At 35.9% G+C, this 19,570-nt stretch overlaps 5 protein-coding genes across 5 annotated transcripts; 1 reads left to right on the top strand and 4 right to left on the bottom strand.

Moving 5' to 3' along the window:
• Positions 1-1,577: 1,577 nt before the first annotated feature.
• Positions 1,578-2,574, bottom strand: LOC110229464. Its single transcript, XM_021029708.1, has 3 exons — positions 2,381-2,574; positions 2,064-2,285; positions 1,578-1,940 (listed from the first exon to the last, which is right to left on the bottom strand). Exons 1-3 carry the CDS (start codon positions 2,543-2,545, stop codon positions 1,683-1,685), a joined length of 645 nt encoding a protein of 214 aa, XP_020885367.1. The 5' UTR covers positions 2,546-2,574; the 3' UTR covers positions 1,578-1,682.
• A 14-nt stretch (positions 2,575-2,588) lies between these two features.
• On the bottom strand, positions 2,589-5,006 carry LOC9315107. Its single transcript, XM_002878994.2, has 6 exons — positions 4,585-5,006; positions 4,334-4,410; positions 3,296-3,545; positions 2,784-2,910; positions 2,665-2,680; positions 2,589-2,626 (listed from the first exon to the last, which is right to left on the bottom strand). The coding sequence occupies exons 2-6, from the start codon at positions 4,380-4,382 to the stop codon at positions 2,589-2,591; spliced, it is 480 nt and encodes a 159-aa protein (XP_002879040.2). The 5' UTR covers positions 4,383-4,410; positions 4,585-5,006.
• A 416-nt stretch (positions 5,007-5,422) lies between these two features.
• LOC9315106 (thioredoxin-like 4, chloroplastic) lies at positions 5,423-6,427 on the bottom strand. Its single transcript, XM_021029003.1, has 3 exons — positions 6,213-6,427; positions 5,563-5,997; positions 5,423-5,479 (listed from the first exon to the last, which is right to left on the bottom strand). Exons 1-3 carry the CDS (start codon positions 6,228-6,230, stop codon positions 5,423-5,425), a joined length of 510 nt encoding a protein of 169 aa, XP_020884662.1. The 5' UTR covers positions 6,231-6,427.
• Positions 6,428-12,711: 6,284 nt separating this feature from the next.
• On the top strand, positions 12,712-18,591 carry LOC9315104 (protein argonaute 4). The gene is made up of 23 exons (XM_021028302.1): positions 12,712-12,868; positions 13,587-13,862; positions 14,027-14,232; positions 14,311-14,535; positions 14,612-14,748; positions 14,842-14,939; positions 15,038-15,135; positions 15,257-15,425; positions 15,516-15,632; positions 15,714-15,821; positions 15,910-15,972; positions 16,041-16,154; positions 16,256-16,421; positions 16,511-16,626; positions 16,710-16,847; positions 16,965-17,092; positions 17,189-17,254; positions 17,348-17,411; positions 17,495-17,606; positions 17,686-17,759; positions 17,848-17,942; positions 18,040-18,071; positions 18,159-18,591. Exons 2-23 carry the CDS (start codon positions 13,590-13,592, stop codon positions 18,332-18,334), a joined length of 2,775 nt encoding a protein of 924 aa, XP_020883961.1. The 5' UTR covers positions 12,712-12,868; positions 13,587-13,589; the 3' UTR covers positions 18,335-18,591.
• A 117-nt stretch (positions 18,592-18,708) lies between these two features.
• LOC9315103 (lamin-like protein) lies at positions 18,709-19,539 on the bottom strand. Its single transcript, XM_021028303.1, has 2 exons — positions 19,215-19,539; positions 18,709-19,124 (listed from the first exon to the last, which is right to left on the bottom strand). The coding sequence occupies exons 1-2, from the start codon at positions 19,381-19,383 to the stop codon at positions 18,808-18,810; spliced, it is 486 nt and encodes a 161-aa protein (XP_020883962.1). The 5' UTR covers positions 19,384-19,539; the 3' UTR covers positions 18,709-18,807.
• Between the last annotated feature and the right edge of the window lie 31 nt (positions 19,540-19,570).

The raw sequence follows: 19,570 nt of genomic DNA, 5'->3' as shown, positions 1-19,570 counted from the left end.
ACCTTTCCTCCATAATATCATCAAAAGTGTCATCATCATTAGAATGAGATGCCATTATTTGTTTTTTCAGAAGGAAAACTTAAACAAAGATATTTTTTTGAATACTTAAATTATAAGTTTAGTTATAAATAGTTAACATAAATTCAGAAGAGGAAACTTAAAAGAAACTCATAAAAAAATTCAAACTCTGTTTACACAAGAAATTAAAAAAAATAAAAAGCAACCTACAAGAAAAAATTTAGAAGAAGAAAACGTCCAAGAAAGTTAGAAGAAATTAGAGAAATTTAGAAGAATAAAAGGTACAAGAAATTTTGAGAAGAAAACAATTAAAAGAGATTTGGTAATGGTAACGGTAATTGACGAGATTGAGAAATTATAAGTTTTGGTAATGGTAATGGTAATTGACAAATAAATTTGTAATGAGAGGAAATTGACAAATTTTAGTACTAGGAAGAAGATTGACAAATTTGTATTGAGAGGAGATTGAGAAATATGAGAAGAGTTTTGTAATAGAAATATGAGAAGTATGTTTTGTATTGAACACAAACAAAACTTATATATATATATATATATATATATATATATATATATATATAAGAGAAATTGTGACAATACAACAAAGTCATAAAGTACACAAATACATTGTGACCACAAAAAATAAAGTACCAATAATATTGTGACCACATAAAATGGTTTAGTAAATTCGAATAAAATAAAGCAATACAACCCTACATTAAAGCAACAGAGAACCAGATTCCTTTCCTTTTCTTCTTTGCCGACACCACTAGATTTCAGAGGAGTTCCTGCACATAATTAAGCAAAGAAGACAATCGGATCAAATAATAATACATATATACATAATTAAGTAAACAAAAAACTTAACCAACACACTACAAGAAAAAAGCTAAATTCCAACAGCCATCTATGTTGTTAATTTGTAGGAATTATATGTTTCCAATAAATTTTCAATAGAACATATATTTGTTAGAATATGATCGTTGAAAATCTACATTTGTCACGAATTTATTGGAAATGTTTCCATCGAGTTATTCTATGACCAATTTGTTGGATAGTTCTGATAATATTTTTGTTGGATATTTGTTGGAATTTACCGTGAAGTTTCTAACGAAATGTTCTAACATATATTTTGTTGGAATGTCATTGATAATTTATCACAAATATTCAACAATTCTGAAAGTTTGTTTATGGGAAACTACTAATAACATATTTGTTGCAACTTTGTTGAAATGTTTTCTTGGAAACGTGTGAGAAATTTCCGACGCCTTATTTGTTGGAACTTCATAGAAATTTATTGATAATTTAATTGTTGAAAATTTATTGCTATTTTTCTTGTAAATTTGTGAAAAACTTCTGATGATTTAATTGTTGGAATTTTATCAGAAATTAATCGTTGAAAATATGTTGATATATTCTACTAAGTTTCCAACAAAATGTCTCATGAACCATTTATCAACTTTTTGTTGGAATATATTTTTTAGGTAATTTTTAATAAAAAAATATTATAAAATTAAGAAATAAATAGAAATAAAAATAAATAATAAAATTAAAAATCATAATAAGTAAACATTTTAAAATCTCAAAACACTTAAACATCCAAACATAATATTGAAAAACAATCCTAAATGCTTAAAGTCTTAATGAAACCAAATTACTAATTGAATTCAAAGACCACCATTGGTGTTCATTGTTGTTATCATGGAAAGTGGAACTTCATTTGGAAACTTGTTCTGCATCATAGTAATCCAAAAATCAACATCTTTAAACTTCAGCAGCATTCCCTCAATCACTTGGTCCGATTTCTGGAGCTTTTCTTGAGTCTCAAGATACATTTCTTCATAATTTGGAGATGCATCAACACTAGGATCAGCTTCCGGAATTGAACCATAGCCAAATTTCTTGCCTTTCTTCACTTGAACTTCCTGGAATTTCAAAATTGCATGTTACAATTCACATAAGAAAAAAGTATTAAAAACATAAAGTATGGTTAAAAAAAAAACACATGAAGTATAATTAAAAAAATAATAGAAGTTTCAGCATTTTACCCCTTGGTAAATGGCATCAATTTCTTCTTGTGTAAGATGGTTAGTGTCCAAAGTGTCACCATCATCATTGTCTCTTTGACTAAGAATTTGGTGCTCCATGTTTCGACATTTTTTGGCGATCAACTCAGCTTTTTTGCACACAAATACACCATCAGACTTTCTCTTATGGGTTGCTTCCATAAAAGTAACCATATCTGGGAGCTCTCCTGTCACCTTATCACGCTAAACAGTTTTGAAACACACAAATATGTCATTATAGAAAACTTGGACTGAATTTGATAGAAACTATATCGAATGCAAAAAATAAAACAAATTACCATCTCTTCTCTTCTCCGGACATATGGCATTGACCCACATGTGTGCTTAGCTATCCCTAAGCCACCACGATCGCTCTTCTTATTTTTGGAGTTGGTTTTGCTTCTCTTGATGCTTTTCTCGTTTTCCCAGAAAGCAATAAGACCAATCCAAACAGAGTTTAACATCCATTGGGGCTTCCCCTTGTCTTGCTTCCATGCCTTTCTCCATTCATGGACATATCCCAGCAAACGAGATGCACACAAAGTCTCAAACTCATGTTGAACAAGTGTTGTTATCTCATAACACCAATTATACTTTTGCTACAAGATCAAATAAAAAGAATGAAAATCAAATAGATAACAATGTCTAAATAGTAACACTAATTATAAAGACTTTGACAAAACAAATATTGAAAAAACATACCGCAAATGCTTTGAACCAACGTAACTTGGTATCGCTTGAGAGTGTTGACCAATTAGGAGCCACTTCTTTGAAATCGCTCTCCACAATTTTTTTCACAGCCTTAGTAATCCCCTTGGTGTATTCAAACCTTGTATGTTAATAAATATAAGAGTAGTTATATAAACAGGAAATCAACGCTAATGATCATAAATATAAATCAATGATACGCTTGTTCTAATAGCTCTGTTTATGTGGCTTAGACATAGTGTAAACTTTGTAACTAATTAAGTGGCTTAGACATAGTGTTTGCACATAGAATAATCAAACTCGGCTGTAATGAATCTACTATCTTAGATTAAGAAAAAAAAAAGCCATGTTAGGTTTCGTTGACTTCTAATTCAACATAAACTAATCTATCATGACAACACATTCAAGTCATTCACGGACCACATTTTTTCTCTAATCTTACTAAGAGAACAAAAACTCAGAGAATAAAGTTACAGAATTAAAACAGAAGTTTAAGTGGAATTTACCATCCATCACCATTCATTCTTCTCGGATCAAGTTTTTTTAGGCTTGCACGGCCTGCAGATCGAAGCAATTGGTCCAGAGTCAATAAATCTGCTGGATCCGTTGAGCTTTGTCCATTTGTAGGCGTCTCAGGTACTCTAGACGGTTCTCCAGCATCTGTAGGGGAGTCACTCATCTGTTGAGAACTCGATCCCAATAGGTTTTGGTCCATCCTTCGTCTATAAGCCATATAGTCATCCCAAGTCCCCATGTCTACATGAGTTCATGAAATAGATAAAGAAACTCAGTTACAAAGTTCGAAATTAACAAGAAAATTCATCAACAAAGCCAGTTTTATGATCAAAAAAGTAATAAAATTACCTGTAGAAAAGAAGAGTTACGGTGGTGAGACGTGAAGAGTAGTAAAGAACCTGTGGAGTGGGGATCGCTAAATAAAAATTAGGGTTAACATAAGAGGTTATGGGTATTAATAGTTGTGGTAAAACCAACCGAAATTAATGGGATATATTCGCTAAACAAATTTTCTAAAAAAACAGCGGCAATTTCTAAACTTCTGTAAAAATAATAAGCGGCAATTTAGAGAATAAGACATTTTAGAGGCAATTATCTCCATACACACAACTTTTTCAATCCTAAAACCATTATAGAATTCAAGAACGAGCTAAAGATTAGATCAAAAGAGAGAGAACACTGCAATACCACTAACAAACATAGTTTACAATCAGAAGCTAATCCTAATTTCATTCTAGATTCAAATCAAGTAAGTAGCTTTGGCTGAATCCAGCAGTCCACAATGTAAGTATCATTAGATAGATGAAAACAGAACAAACCAACCAATACCATTATAGAGCAAAATCCAAATCTACGACTTAATTGTCAAATTTAAAAACTGAAGAATCATGTATAAGGTTCAAAGTGTGGCATGTTGCTCATAGAACCACCAGTTTAGGCCATCAAAATAAAGTTCAAGCTTCAGCTAATTCAAAGCTACACCGAAAAACGTATTAAAAGAATGACGTCGAGTGAACGAATGTACTAACCGTTACACTTTGAGCAGAGAGCATTCCTAGAAAGTGAAAGCTTCTTCATTGTTCAAGGTACAATCCTCAAGAGAAACCTTCAAATCATTCAAAAGAAAATTCTTAATTATGATATCAAAATTAAGAAACTCTCAAGACCACAATCAATCAAAAAATCACAACAAACTGAGAAAACCCAAATCGAATTTGAAAAAATCTTCATAAACAACACTTTTCATCATAAAGCCGACAGATTCAATGAAAGAACAAACCTTTGTTCATAAACAATACCTCTGTTCTTGTTTAATCAAGTTAATAACAACAATTATGAATAACCAAAACCCAGATTTTGAATAACCAACATCACTGTTGGAAATCAGACTCAATTTCACACTGATTTGCTTTCTTCGATTATTGCGATTACGTGATAAAACATAAACTAAGGACACAAGAGATTTACGAGTTCCCTCTGTTGCAAACCGCAACTTTGAGGTACGTCTCGGTGAGGTATTGCTCCTCACAAGCCGAATCCACTATCCAATGTTTCAAGAGGTTACAATGGTGCTCTTCAATGGAGATCCCTCACACTAACTCTCTCTATCTAAGAAGACGAAGAATAAGAAGATAAAGAACAAGAAGGACCTGAGAATTACTCTCTCTCACTTCTCTCTCTCTCTAACTCTCACCAAGAAACCCAGAAAATTGAGAATAAGAATCTTGAATCTTCTCGTCTGGTACTGTATGTGAAGAAGAAGCTTTGAGTCTCTCTTATAGAGCTAAAACGGCATCGTGTCGTTTCTTCTCACCTCCACTCACGTGACTCTTTATTCTATGACTTGAGACCCTCTCTTTCCACCAGTAGCTTCTTCTTAATCTTCTTTCAAAACGTTCTGACTTAGCTCTCTCCAACATGCTAAATGAGTCTCAAGGTTGGATCATACTTCAACATTCTCCACCTTGATTCAAGCTTGAAAGACTTCATGTGAGCAGCCCCTCAGAACACTTTTAACCATGCTCTATCTCGGACTTATTAATCTGCAAGATTGTAGTATATCAAACTCACGATTCGTTTTTTTTAGTGTTGTTAGCGACCAAAATTCTAAAGAGGGATTACTTGATACGGAGCCTTTCTGCGACTTCAGATTGTTCATCATATTCATCTACCACCTGCAAATAGCATTTGAGCTATTAATGGACTTTTTCACTACTTCTCGCTTGTTTGAATCGAAGATGAGAAATCAAATACTCACATTATGCTTAAGGAAGATAACAGGAGCTTCTTGGTCACCAGATTGCTTGCACACTTTTGAGAAGCCCTGCTCTATGTATGTACAACTCCCACAAGCAGTGCGATAAAAATCAACCACGACCAGAGAATTAGTTTCTTTCGACTTTTCAAGGACTCTAAGCAATTCATCATCGGTCTTGAACTCAGTGACACACTCCACAGGACATAGATCATCGTTTTCATCAGATAACTCCACTACGTTTTCCTGACTTAAGCTTTTTGCTCTCCCATGCTGAAACGTACAACCCATTGCAATGTTTATACTCATGGATGAAGACTCAACTCTTGGAAACGACAACCTGACTCCACCGCTGTGCCAGACCCATCTACAGTTTCCAACAGTTATACCTCCCCTACTAGAGAGTCCTGAGTATCCAAGAGAGCTACAGTGATATATCTGCAAATGAGAATCAAAAATGAAAATTGAGAGGGAGAGCCAAAGAAAGGGGTCATTTTTGCATTATTTTCTAAAAATAAACGTTCTCCCTGAACAGTCTGATAAATTTGAGGACTGGAACTACCACTAGTCAGAGGAATGATAGACATGAATAAATCCTAGAAGCTAGATTAGTAATACTGCAACACATTGATATAAAGGATATGTTGCAGTACATTAAGAAGACTTGACATTTGCAGATATTATTCAACTCCACAAACAATAGTCAGTCTCATAAGCAAACCAAGCAGGGACCCTTTAAGTGAACTCAGGCCTGAAAGATAGCTCTCGTAAATGGTTGATTGGCCTGAAACGAAGGATTCAATGGTGAGGCATGAAATAGCCAAAACAGATATATGACATGTAAAGGCAACAACTTTGAATCCAAGTACAACACAGAATTATAAACAGTACAACTTCAACGCATCTGAAGCATAAATTTCAAGCAAAATCTAAACCCTTTCACCAACTAGATGGGAATTAAGACAAAACTGGAATGAACATTCTAATGTCAGCAATCAGATTGAGGATTCAATTGAAAGATCAACCATCCCCAAAATCGGCAAAAAGACAAAACCCTAAAGCAATTAGATTTGTAATCTACAGCCAAACGAAGCAGGACCTGTCAACGCTATGGACCCAAAGGATGAAACCAAAAAAAAAAAAAAAAACAATCTTGAAACTCCAAGGATCGAAATTTCGAAACAAAGTTGCGTTCTTTTGTAGTAACACACAAACCTGCAACACACAAACTCCAAGGTTAAAACCTGCAACACACAAACTTGTGCTTTGCAAAACTCTTCATTGATACTTTTAACCTCTTTAACCTGGATACCTGAGATAAAACCACTCAGAACAAACCATTGTCAATAAAGAACCAGCTAGTTCATAAGAAAACCACTTCTGAGTAATCAAACAATCTCTACTCTATGGTTCTTGTGAACTCCATAGAAGATTGTTCTAGTGACTAAATCAAACCTTAAACTCTCTGCTACTTAATTCAAAATGTCGACCTTTTGAATCATAAACAGAATTTCCAAAATTGTACAATACATACCTACAGACCAGAATACTCATTCTCAAACACAAAGAATACTCATTCTCAAACACAAACTCATTACTTCCGAACAGATACTCTTTGATAAGAGTGTTCTTAAGGCTAATTTCCATGTCACTCAAACCATCAGACCTTCCAAGAATGCTGTCAAAGAGCTTCTGCTTAGAGAGTCTCTCTTTGACAGCAAAATCTTTCTCCTTCACTTTCTACAAACCATGAAATTCAGCCACGGAACCAGCCACAGAAACTTGGCTCTTTCCCTTACCTTTGGACTTGGCTAAAGTCTTCGCTGCCTTGACCCCTATAGGCCTTTGAACGCTCTCTTCTTCTACCTCGGAAAGTTTAGCTTTTTTCCTGATTGGTTTGATTTTTGTCTCACACCAATTGCACCATTTCTGATCAGTCTTGAAGATTCTCCACACATGCTCAAGACTGAATTTGGTTTTTTGATCCTGGTGATAAAGCTTGTAGGCCAGCACTAGAATATCATCTTCAGTCTTTCCACTGCGAGGAGTCCAAGAGGCATACTCATAGCAGCTAGCAAATTTCATGACAAGCTCATTCATTTTTTGCCATTTCTGCTTACAAGTATTTGCCTCTCTAATGGTGAGCTTAGAGACAGCAGGACATACAACATAATATGCTACAACCCTATCCCAAAAGGCTGCTGATCTTTGCTTATTCCCCACAAGTGAGTCTTTGGATGTGTTGAGCCAGACACTTGCAAGTGCATTCTCTTCAGGAACACTCCATCTTACTCTAGGGCTCCGAATGGAGAAAGCGTACCGAGAGGAGCGGATCAAGCAGAACTAATGCGGATCAAGTGGTTCGAACGCTTTAAATATATGTTGAATGGTGAAAGTGGATCAGACGTGCGGGTGAAATATTTACATTATAAAAAATGTTAATTTTAAATAAACTATACATACTAAAAACAGTTATATTAAAATAAATTTAAAATTTACTGGTTTAACATATTCTGAACATGTATTTAAAATTTTTATAAATACTCTAAAATATCTATAAATTAATTTTAAATTTAAATAAAATATTTTACAAAATACTATACATATTATTATAACTCACAAAAATAGATAATATAATGCAAGTAAAAATAAAAATCAGTACCCGATATATAAAGTAACATTTGGGTCAAATTAGTCTCATATTTATGTTAGAGATTATTTGTAATTAATATATTGACATTTATTATTTAAAAAGTAAAAAAAAAAGAACTAAAAAAGAAGAAGACGTATTGCACATGGAATACTCCAATTATCCTGCGTTATTACTGTGCAAAGTGGTTCAAGTATTTTGTTCTTAGTTTTGAACCACTTGGAGTTCAAAATATAGATTTATTTTTTTAGTTTATTTTTAAAGGAAAAACTGCTAATAACAAAACAAATGCTGAATGAAAGTCATTTTGTGGTTCGTCCCACTCAGCAGATGATATGTCATTTCTCCACTCATCCATTCAAGCCCTAGGTTCTCTAGCTAAGGTTGTGGGTGTTTGGGATTCAGAACAAGGAGGCTGTGAAGGACTGAGAGGGGTTGGATTTTCTTCTTGACTAAACAACATATTGGTAAAGGACTGAGAAGAGGAAAAGTTAAAGGTGGAAGCCATTTTGTGTTTTAGTTCAGTTTAAGTGGTTTGTTAAGTTCTCATAGAGTCACTATAAAGGCAAAGACTCAACAAAAATCAACATAATTTCTATTGAATACAGGTATTAATGTGTTTGGTTTATGTGTTTGGTTTAGTAATTGAAGTCACTGAGACACTAGCCATCAACATAACTTCAGTCTAGCTGGCTAATGTCTCATCACCATTTAATTTTACTTTAAGTATATCTAAACAAATACTTAACAAAAACCCAACGACATAAAGAATATTGCAGAAACTATTCTCACAGTTTGCATTGAACATTAAACAGAACAACAAGTTACAAAGATGCCATTCAATTTCCTATCTACTTCATATGTATTCATTGTTCCATTTAAAGACAACTGCATTCTCAACCATATCTACCTAATCTCTACTAAATTCAAGTGTTCAGTTTCAATTCTGTTTCACTCGTGTTCATTTTCATAAATTGTATTCAATTCAATTCAATTCAAGTATGCACTTCCTAATCTCTATTCAATTCAATTCAGTTTCAATTCAGTTTCATAATCTATATTCAAAATAAGTGTTCAGTTTTACACACACACAAATTAAAGTTGAAAGCAGTTTTGGAGTTTACCTTTTCACCTAAAACAGAGCAAATTACGTGGTTGGTCTAGGAGTTGGATTAAGGCGCTCAAGAGTGGTTATCCTCTTATTCACATTAATCTTTTTGCACATTAATGATCTTCCCTATAACTAGAGCCTCGAATCCTCCAGAATCATTGAACTTTAATCTAAACTGGTTTCAGAACTCCAACAGAGAGCAATCAAAAATTCACTAATAAAGTTCAAACTGTGAATCCATCCAAGCAATCTAATGATTTCCAAAACTAGATGCTAAATTCAACCTAATTCTAACCAATTCCTAAAAATGGAAGTTTCAATTTTTAAGAAATTCGAAGACCTAAATAAAAAGAGGAGAATTTACAGCGAGAATAAGTGATTCCTTAGCAGAGAGACGCTCTATTTTCTCTGGCGTAAACCGAAGGAATTACTTGAACGGCGTCTTGAACCATACTTCTGCATATCATTCTCCGGCAACAACTCTTCTTCTCCAACTGAAATTGGAGAGAAACCCTTGACGGCGGAGGAGAAGACGACGGTGGTGATACGGAGGATGATAAGCTCAATCGAACCGCAGAGGTCCCAGAAACCAAAGCATGTTGGATCAATGCCATTGAAGAAGACGGTAGAAAGGGGAAAAATGTCAAAGATTGTTTATTTATTATTTAGCTACACAGGAGCCTGAGGAAGGAGTAGGTAGAAGAAGACGAGAGCAGCAGAAGAATAATCACAAACCAAGACTTTCATCTACCCAAACCTTAAACCTAGATCTACACAGAAAAAATGGAGAGGTGAAGTCTGTGAAGAATCGGGCTATTCACCGTGAAGAGGAGAGAAGAGAAGTGCAAATGATTTTTTTTTCTCTGTTTTCACCAAAAAAAATACATTCACGGTTCAATGCCCTACTGCCACGTCACACGAAACTGAATATCACAGGTAGCAGTCCACTGATACGGATCAGGCCCAATTATATGGTTTGGTGCATTATAAAACTGTTTTTGGTCTAATGATACTGAAAAAAAATCATCAGTGTGCTTGATCTTTTATGCTTCAAAATGTAAACATGTAGTCTCTTCAAGTCGAGTATCATGTTAGTTTTGGTTTCAAGTGCATCTGTCTTTAGCCACCTAGCTAGCTAGAAGGTAATTGTAGATATCCTTTTTCATGCACCAACAACTAGCTAATTTTTTTTTCCTTTGTCCTCCGGTTAGCTAGCTAATAGCTATCTAGGTTCCAAATGTCAAACACTTCAAACTATATGTCAACACTAACTAATTAACTAAAAATATTATATCATATCTCAAGTGTATACAATGTACTATACATAACTAAAGCACCTCCTGATCTTATGTGATGTCTCTTTAAATAGAGTAGTATCATGTTAATTTTGGTTCCAAGTGCATCTATCTTTAACCATATAGCTAACTTGCAAACGTGTGTAATATAATATGGTTAAACTTTAGAGAATAATTGTAATATCCTCCTCCAGTTGGCTAGCTATGTAAGTTCCAAATGTCAAACGTTTAACTATTTGTCAACACTATGTAACTTAAGAATAGGAAAAACGGTCTATTTCCCCCCGAGAACTATCGTATTTGGCCAGATAAAGCCCGATCTTTGACCTCTGTCTATATACCCATGAAACGGAAGTTAAATGTTTATTTTCACACCAATTGAAAGTTCGAGAGCTTAATGTCCATGAATCCTAAGTTCGAGATTTAAAACCCCAAAGCGCTGGTTTTATTGGTTTATTGTATACCAAACCGATGCTTTAACCGATTAAACCTAATTAGAACCAATCTAAACCCAAATTACAACCTGTTTATGACCCATTACCCAAAAAACACATCAAACCCAAAAATCGACTAAACCTTCGCCGTCGAACACACCATTCGCTATAATCATCCCCAAGCCTCCATTTTTCCATACGATTTCACCTTTGGTTGCTCTAGAATTGATTCCTCTGTCACAAAGAACAATTTTTCCCTTAACCAAATTCGGATCCAACGAGCCTTCAAGACACAGAGACGAAGAGTAACCATCGCCGCCGAGTAAACTACCACCGTAAACAAGCAGGACCTCCGTTTCCGGCGGAAGCAGAGACGAATATCCCTCTGTCAATAGCTCCAAAAGCTCCAATGGCGATGGCATCGAGGTAATAAGGAACCACGACGCCTCCAACGGAGAGAGAGATGACATCGACACCGTCGGCTACGGTGGTGTCAAAAGCAGCTAAGATATCGGAGTCGTAACAACCGGAGTTCCAACAGACTTTGTAAGCGGCGAGTCTAGCTTTCGGAGCCATCCCAGCAGCGACGCCGCGAGCATAGCCAAGAGTTGACGCCAGAAAAACGTAATGGCCGGCGGAGATTGAAGCTGTGTGAGTCCCATGTCCATCGGAGTCACGCGGAGAACGAAACTCAGTCGTTTCATTCATTTTCCCGTTGGTTGCTTCATAACCACCGCAGAAGAATCTAGCTCCGACGAGTTTACGGTTACAAGCCGACTCCGGAAAATTTTGAGATTGTTTTCAACCAAGAACAGGTTGTAATTTGGGTTTAGATTGGTTCTAATTAGGTTTAATCGGTTAAAGCATCGGTTTGGTATACAATAAACCAATTAAACCCAGCACTATGGTGTTTTAAATCTCGAACTTAGGATTCATGGACATTAAGCTCTCGAACTTTCAATTGGTGTGGAAATAAACATTTAACTTCCGTTTCATGGGTATATAGACAGAGGTCAAAGATCGGGCTTTATCTGGCCAGATACGATAGTTCTCGGGGAGAAATAGACCGTTTTTCCTTAAGAATATCATATAATTTATATACAATGAATGAATGATCTTAAAAAAAGAAACAACTCCCATATTCTCCTCTTATATCCTTAATCACAAATTAAGAATCATCTCAAATTATAGTTTTCTCCATTTCACCAATTTAGATTTTTTTTAATTGCAGCTTAGGGAGTCTCAATATTTAAATAGGAACCGTTTCAGTCAATATTTAAAATGGATTCCAGTGAGGATCAACCATAAACGAGATCATTGAAGCACAAACTAATTAACAATAAGTTACATAGTTTAGGAGACATAAAACTGTTTTAATTTTATATTAGTGCTTAAGAATAATTTTTAATTATTGTAACACAGTTGTTAAAACCATATTTATGTAGCATGTACATGTCAATTAATGCGCACATTCAATATTAGAGCACAGAAGGTTTGTCTACCACTACCCAATTGAAATATAAAATTCAAAATAATCTAGCGGGACACAAAGCAAAGTCAATAAAAAGTCAAACGAAATGAACGGCCAAGATTGTAGGAGCATGTTAACTTATGATGGAACCGCGTCGTAGAGGAACATAACTGTAAGCGAAGAATCCTCGATTTATGCTACTATCACTGAACCATTTTTTCCTCTCAGCTCGGAGCAAAATTTTTAGAGTAAAAAAGCAAAAGAGAGAAATTGAAAAAAAAGGAAAGAAAAAAAATCCTCTCTTGTTTCGGCTAGGGTTTCGTTTTTGTTTCATCGATAAACTCAAAGGTGATGATTTTAGGGTTTTGTGAGTGTTTTTTTTGTTTGATTCTACTGTAGGGTTTATGTTAAGGTCATAGGTTTTGAGTATTTCTTAGAAATGTGGCTTCTTTAATCTCTGGGTTTGTGCCTTTTTGTGTGGTTTCTGTGTTTTCTAAATCAAAAACCCAACTTTTCGGAGATTTGTTTGCGAACCCACTAAAAAAAGTTTGGTTTTATTTTTACTCTCAAAGGTTGAATACTTCGCATGCAGTGTTCTTTTGTAGATTTTAGAGTTAATGTGTTAAAAAGTTTGGATTTTTCTTGCTTATCTCTTTGATTTTGTGGGTTTTTGTTCTAAAGGTGAGATTTTTGTTGAGGTTATGCTTCAAAGATGTCACCTTTCTGGGGTTTTTCTTATGAATAAAGCTATGAAATTTCACATGGCTGACGCTATTTTATTAGTATGTATGATGAAAGCTGACGTTTTTCGTGTTGTACATGTTTGTTTACACTTGCATGCGTCTTTATCCGACAAAAAAATTGGGGCTTTTTTTAGTTTTAGTCAAAGATTTTACTTCTCTTTGGGGTTTTATGAAGGAAAGTTGCAAAGTTTCACAAATGTAGCCATTTTTGCTTTAATGTTTGCTTAAAGTTGAAATTTTTGCTTGGTTTTGAACAAGATTATGTATTTTGCTTATAAATGTTGAAACCTAAACTTTTTATTTTGTGTGGTTTCTATGTGCAGGAGATGGATTCAACAAATGGTAACGGTGCTGATCTTGAATCAGCAAATGGAGCAAACGGGAGTGGGGTGGTTACTGATGCATTGCCACCTCCTCCACCAGTTATACCCCCAAATGTGGAACCAGTTCGTGTTAAAACTGAACTTGCTGAGAAGAAGAACTTGCGAGTTCCTATGGCTAGAAAAGGCTTTGGAACAAGGGGACAAAAGATTCCATTGTTGACTAATCATTTCAAAGTCGATGTGGCTAATCTTCAGGGCCATTTCTTCCACTACAGTGTAAGTTTTTGAAACTTTATGTGCATTTTTAGTTACCTTGTTGTGTTATGATGTCAAACTAATGGAAGCAGTGTGTATGTTTTTTGTTACTGCTGTGTTTGCTTATTCTGTTATTTGGTTCTGAATCATGTCAAACTAATGGGATTAATTGTGGGTTTGTACAGGTTGCGCTATTCTATGATGATGGTCGTCCTGTTGAAGCAAAGGGTGTTGGAAGAAAAATCCTTGACAAGGTGCATGAGACTTACCATTCTGATCTAGATGGTAAAGAGTTTGCTTATGATGGTGAGAAGACGCTGTTTACATATGGAGCTTTGCCTGATAACAAGATGGATTTTTCTGTGGTGCTTGAGGAAGTATCTGCTGCAAGGTAAAACATCATCTGACTATAACCATCACATTGGTTGTGTGCTTTAGTTTTGGTTCTTATTGAGGATTTTATGAGCAGGACTAATGGAAACGGTAGCCCCAATGGGAATGAAAGTCCAAGTGATGGTGATAGGAAAAGACTGCGTAGGCCTAACCGGTCCAAAAACTTTAGAGTTGAGATCAGCTATGCGGCCAAAATTCCTCTACAAGCTCTTGCTAATGCAATGCGGGGACAGGAATCAGAGAACTCCCAGGAGGCAATACGGGTTCTTGATATCATATTGAGGCAACATGCTGCTAGACAGTAAGTGCCAAGTGTATAGATTCTATTTTTATCTCATATATTTTTGTCTTTCTAATATCTTTGGTAAAAACTGCAGAGGTTGCTTGCTTGTTCGACAGTCTTTTTTCCACAATGATCCAAGTAACTGTGAACAAGTTGGTGGTAACATCTTAGGCTGTAGGGGATTTCACTCCAGTTTCAGAACAACGCAGGGTGGCATGTCACTTAATATGGGTACATTTCACTTGTACTTGACGTTGGTGTTTGATTCTGTCTTTTGTAGCAATGATTTAGTGTCTAATAGTTTATGTCTTGTTCTTATGCCAGATGTTACAACCACCATGATCATCAAGCCTGGTCCAGTGGTTGATTTCCTAATTGCTAACCAAAATGCGAGGGATCCTTATTCGATTGACTGGTCTAAGGTAAATTACTTATTATGATATGTGGCTTTTTCATGGTCTAAACATGTTCCTTACCTTTTTGCTTGGCTTGACACATTTTAACATGTTGTTTTCAACAGGCTAAAAGAACCCTTAAGAACCTAAGGGTTAAGGTCAGCCCCTCAAACCAAGAATTCAGGATCACCGGATTGAGTGACAAGCCTTGCAGGGAACAAACGTAAGATATTCACTAATTTGACTTCGTAGTGAGATGCATCTGTTTCTGTTTTAGTTTTCTGACATTGTGATCTCTTTCAAAGATAAATGGTTCTCTGAAGTTTGCTTTTTACATTGTCTAGGTTTGAATTGAAGAAAAGGAACCCAAATGAAAATGGAGAGTTCGATACTACTGAAGTGACAGTTGCTGACTACTTCCGCGAAATAAGGCATATTGATTTGCAATATTCTGCGGATCTTCCGTGCATCAATGTTGGGAAGCCAAAGCGACCCACTTACATTCCTCTTGAGGTTTACCTCTTTTACTCATCAACGTTCTCATGGTATTAATTTGTTTTCAAAAATCATGCTAATGTATGTAATGTGGTGGAATCTTTGCAGCTCTGCGCCTTGATTCCACTTCAGAGGTACACAAAAGCACTTAACACATTCCAAAGATCTGCCCTTGTTGAGAAATCCAGACAGAAACCCCAAGAGAGGATGACTGTTCTGTCCAAAGTAAAGTATCCTGACTTCTTCATGACTGTTGTGTTTTGTCAGTGAACTGGAATTTATTTATCTTTGGTTTCATGCTTTCAGGCTCTTAAAGTTAGCAACTATGATGCTGAACCACTCCTGCGTTCCTGTGGCATTTCGATCAGCTCCAACTTTACTCAGGTGGAGGGTCGTGTTCTACCAGCTCCCAAGGTATGGTACAATCGCTTACTTTTGACATGATGAATTGTTTTCAGCTTTTGCATACAGTTAATATTCTCTTGTTTTCTTTGACTGACAGCTGAAAATGGGATGTGGATCTGAAACCTTTCCCAGAAATGGTCGCTGGAATTTCAACAACAAGGTGCTGTTTCTCTCTGCCTTTCTTTGTATTTTACCTGTTCAGATAGTCTGATTCCCTTTGTTGTACAGCAATTTGTTGAGCCCACCAAAATTGAACGATGGGTTGTTGTCAATTTCTCCGCTCGCTGTAATGTACGCCAAGTTGTTGATGATCTGATCAAAATTGGGGGATCAAAAGGAATTGTAAGCAGAATTCTCTTCTTTTGTTTTTCGTATTCTTGAAAACTTGTTTGTGATGATCAACAGTTTAGATGCTAACTGATTCTTTCTGTATTTTGTCCCAGGAAATTGCTCCTCCCTTTCAAGTGTTTGAGGAGGGTAATCAATTCCGCCGCGCTCCTCCTATGAATCGTGTTGAGAACATGTTTAAGGACATCCAGTCTAAACTCCCTGGTGTCCCACAATTCATACTATGTGTGCTCCCAGAGAAAAAGAACTGCGATCTCTACGGTTAGATATCTTTAATCCAGTCTTTTAACATCTTCTTTGGTCTATATAACAAAAGTTTCCTTGGATAAAAACTTTGACTTCCTCATCAGGGCCCTGGAAGAAGAAAAACTTAACTGAATTCGGCATTGTTACTCAATGCATGGCCCCGACGCGGCAACCTAATGATCAGTATCTTACAAACTTACTTTTGAAGATTAATGCTAAGGTGATCTCTGTCCTTTTTTTCTCTTTTGTAAATGGTTTATTTGCTGCTTCTTGTGTGCAATCTCTGATAACATATAACTACAGCTTGGAGGCCTGAACTCAATGTTAAGTGTAGAGCGTACACCTGCCTTCACTGTGATTTCCAAGGTTCCAACCATTATCCTTGGGATGGATGTTTCACATGGATCTCCTGGACAGTCTGATGTCCCGTCCATTGCTGCTGTAATATGTTTACTCTCTACTGTTTTTTATATATTGTTTGCTTTTATATCAGCCTTTTGATTTGGCTAATTCTTCAAGACTGATCTTTAGTTGTCTCTATTGTTATGATTTACTTAGGTGGTGAGTTCGAGGGAGTGGCCACTAATCTCCAAATATAGAGCATCTGTTCGGACACAGCCTTCTAAGGCTGAGATGATTGAGTCCCTTTTCAAGAAAAATGGAACTGAAGACGATGGCATCATCAAGTGTGCACTTATACTAACTCTTAATGTGGTTTTTGTTTATTCTTTGCATGAAGTCTGGTTTTGAAGTATTTATGTAACTTTGTTTGTTGATTGCAGGGAGTTGCTGGTTGATTTCTACACCAGCTCGAATAAGAGAAAGCCAGAACATATCATAATTTTCAGGTATTTACTTTGTTACATCAGAGCTTTTGTCTCTTCATTTTTCCCCTTCTTTATTTTCTCATATCGGTTGTTTCGATATTTTAATGCTTCTAGGGATGGTGTGAGTGAATCTCAATTCAATCAGGTTCTGAATATCGAACTCGATCAGATCATCGAGGTAGTTGAAATAGTCACAAAAAAAGGTTTCTCAGCGTAATTTTCTTCTTCTGTTAGTACTTAATTGCATTTCTCTTTCCTCAGGCTTGCAAGCTCCTTGATGCAAATTGGAATCCAAAATTCCTCTTGTTGGTGGCTCAAAAGAATCATCATACAAAGTTCTTCCAGACATCGTCTCCTGATAATGTTCCCCCAGGTGATTGATAAATCTTTATTATAACCTTTTTTGACACATACCTGATCTCGATCTCATGGTGGTTTTGGTTATTTCGCAGGGACAATCATTGACAACAAAATATGTCACCCAAAGAACAATGATTTCTACCTCTGTGCTCACGCTGGAATGATTGTAAGTTTCATATATCTCAAAACTTCATTACTTGATTCCTATTATTTGCTGTTCTGAATCGTTTTAACACTCTTTATGTTCTGAATAGGGAACTACCCGTCCAACGCACTACCATGTCCTGTATGATGAGATTGGTTTTTCACCTGATGAACTTCAGGAACTTGTCCACTCGCTCTCCTATGTGTATGTAGTCTCACTCAACCTTCATTACTTGTTTTGTGCAACTTTGATTCTGATGATCACAGAAAAAATCTGATATCTTTCTTTGGCAAAATTTCAGGTACCAAAGAAGCACCACTGCCATTTCAGTTGGTAATTACCATAACTTGTTTCTCTACTCCATTGCTTTTAAAGTCTCCCAATGTTCTTTTAATAACTGACATTTTAATTCTTGTGCAGTTGCGCCGATCTGCTATGCTCACTTGGCAGCTGCTCAGCTTGGGACGTTCATGAAGTTTGAAGATCAGTCTGAGACATCATCAAGCCATGGTGGAATCACAGCTCCAGGACCAATCTCTGTTGCACAGCTCCCAAAACTCAAAGACAACGTCGCCAACTCCATGTTCTTCTGTTAAATGAGCAGTCCTACTTGGCTCAGTAAGTAGTAGTAGTTAAATCGGCTTTCTGACTTTTACCTTAGGATCTCTCTCGGCTTTTAAGCGTTTAAGGCATCAAACACTAAGGCTTGGTATGTTTTTTGTGACTATTATCGCCAGCCTTGTTTGCCTGTTGGGGTTTGAATATGCTTTTGCCCCTTTTAACTATTCGGTTGTTTGGTTAAAGACTTATTGTAGTGAATATCTAAGTTCAGGAAGTGTCCTCTTTTGTCTAATTAGTTCTTGCATTGAAAACAAACGACATAACCTAGTTAAAGCAAAAGCCTATTGTGTAGTGTATAAATGAAACCAAAACAAACGACGTAGCTTGGTCAAAAGTATAGATCTGCGACTTACTGAAGTGAAAACTTTTGAAGTTTGGAAAAGTGTCCCAAACTTTTTTATAGTTCATACATTGAACCCAACTCAACAAACAAATGACATAAGCATAGTCAAAGTAGTAAAGCTTTAAAGGTGAAAATGAGAATGGCTGCGGTGATAGCATTTGATGGTATGAGATGAGTGGTGGTTGAGGCGAGATTGGTTGGAGCTGATGGTGATGGTTGAGGAAGGACGTTGATGGCAAACTTCATACCTTTGTGACAATAACCTCTACCACAAATGAAGTAGTAAGGCTTTGGTTCTAGGAGTTGAAAAACATCTCGTCCTCCTCTTGTTATGTTGAATATGTAATCGTTGTCGACGCATTGCTCGTAGCTACTCTTGTTTACTTGAAGGATGTTGTGACGCGTGCGATTAAACCCGAAATCTGCCCATTTTAGAAACATGTTTTAGTCAGAAAAAGGATTAACAAAGAAGAAAATGGGAGAAATAAAAAGAGAGAAGAAATTTTACTAACAAAGCCAGTCGCCGGAGTAGAAACGTTGGTGGTTGGCCCAATCGGAGAAGTTAACGTCGGAGTTCCAAGTGTATCTTCCTCCGCCTACTCTATGAAGACTTGATTCCACTTCAACTATTATTAATATCATCATTGTTACATATATTAATGCCCATAAATTTTTCCCCATCTTCTCTTTTTTTTTTTGTTGTTGTTATTCTATCTTTTGTTTATTTTTGTTTTCTTGAAGATATATTTATAGCCGATGAGCATAAAATTTTTGCATGAACCCTAATGCTTCAACTTCATTGTATATGCATGAGATTTCTTCACACACATCTTTTTTGCTTTAATTTCCTTCTCTAACAAATTATCTT

Source organism: Arabidopsis lyrata, assembly GCF_000004255.2.
Source record: "Arabidopsis lyrata subsp. lyrata unplaced genomic scaffold ARALYscaffold_4, whole genome shotgun sequence".
NCBI lineage: Eukaryota > Viridiplantae > Streptophyta > Magnoliopsida > Brassicales > Brassicaceae > Arabidopsis > Arabidopsis lyrata.
Note: the sequence above shows the minus strand (reverse complement) of the source record. Positions and strands in the feature narration are given on the sequence as shown.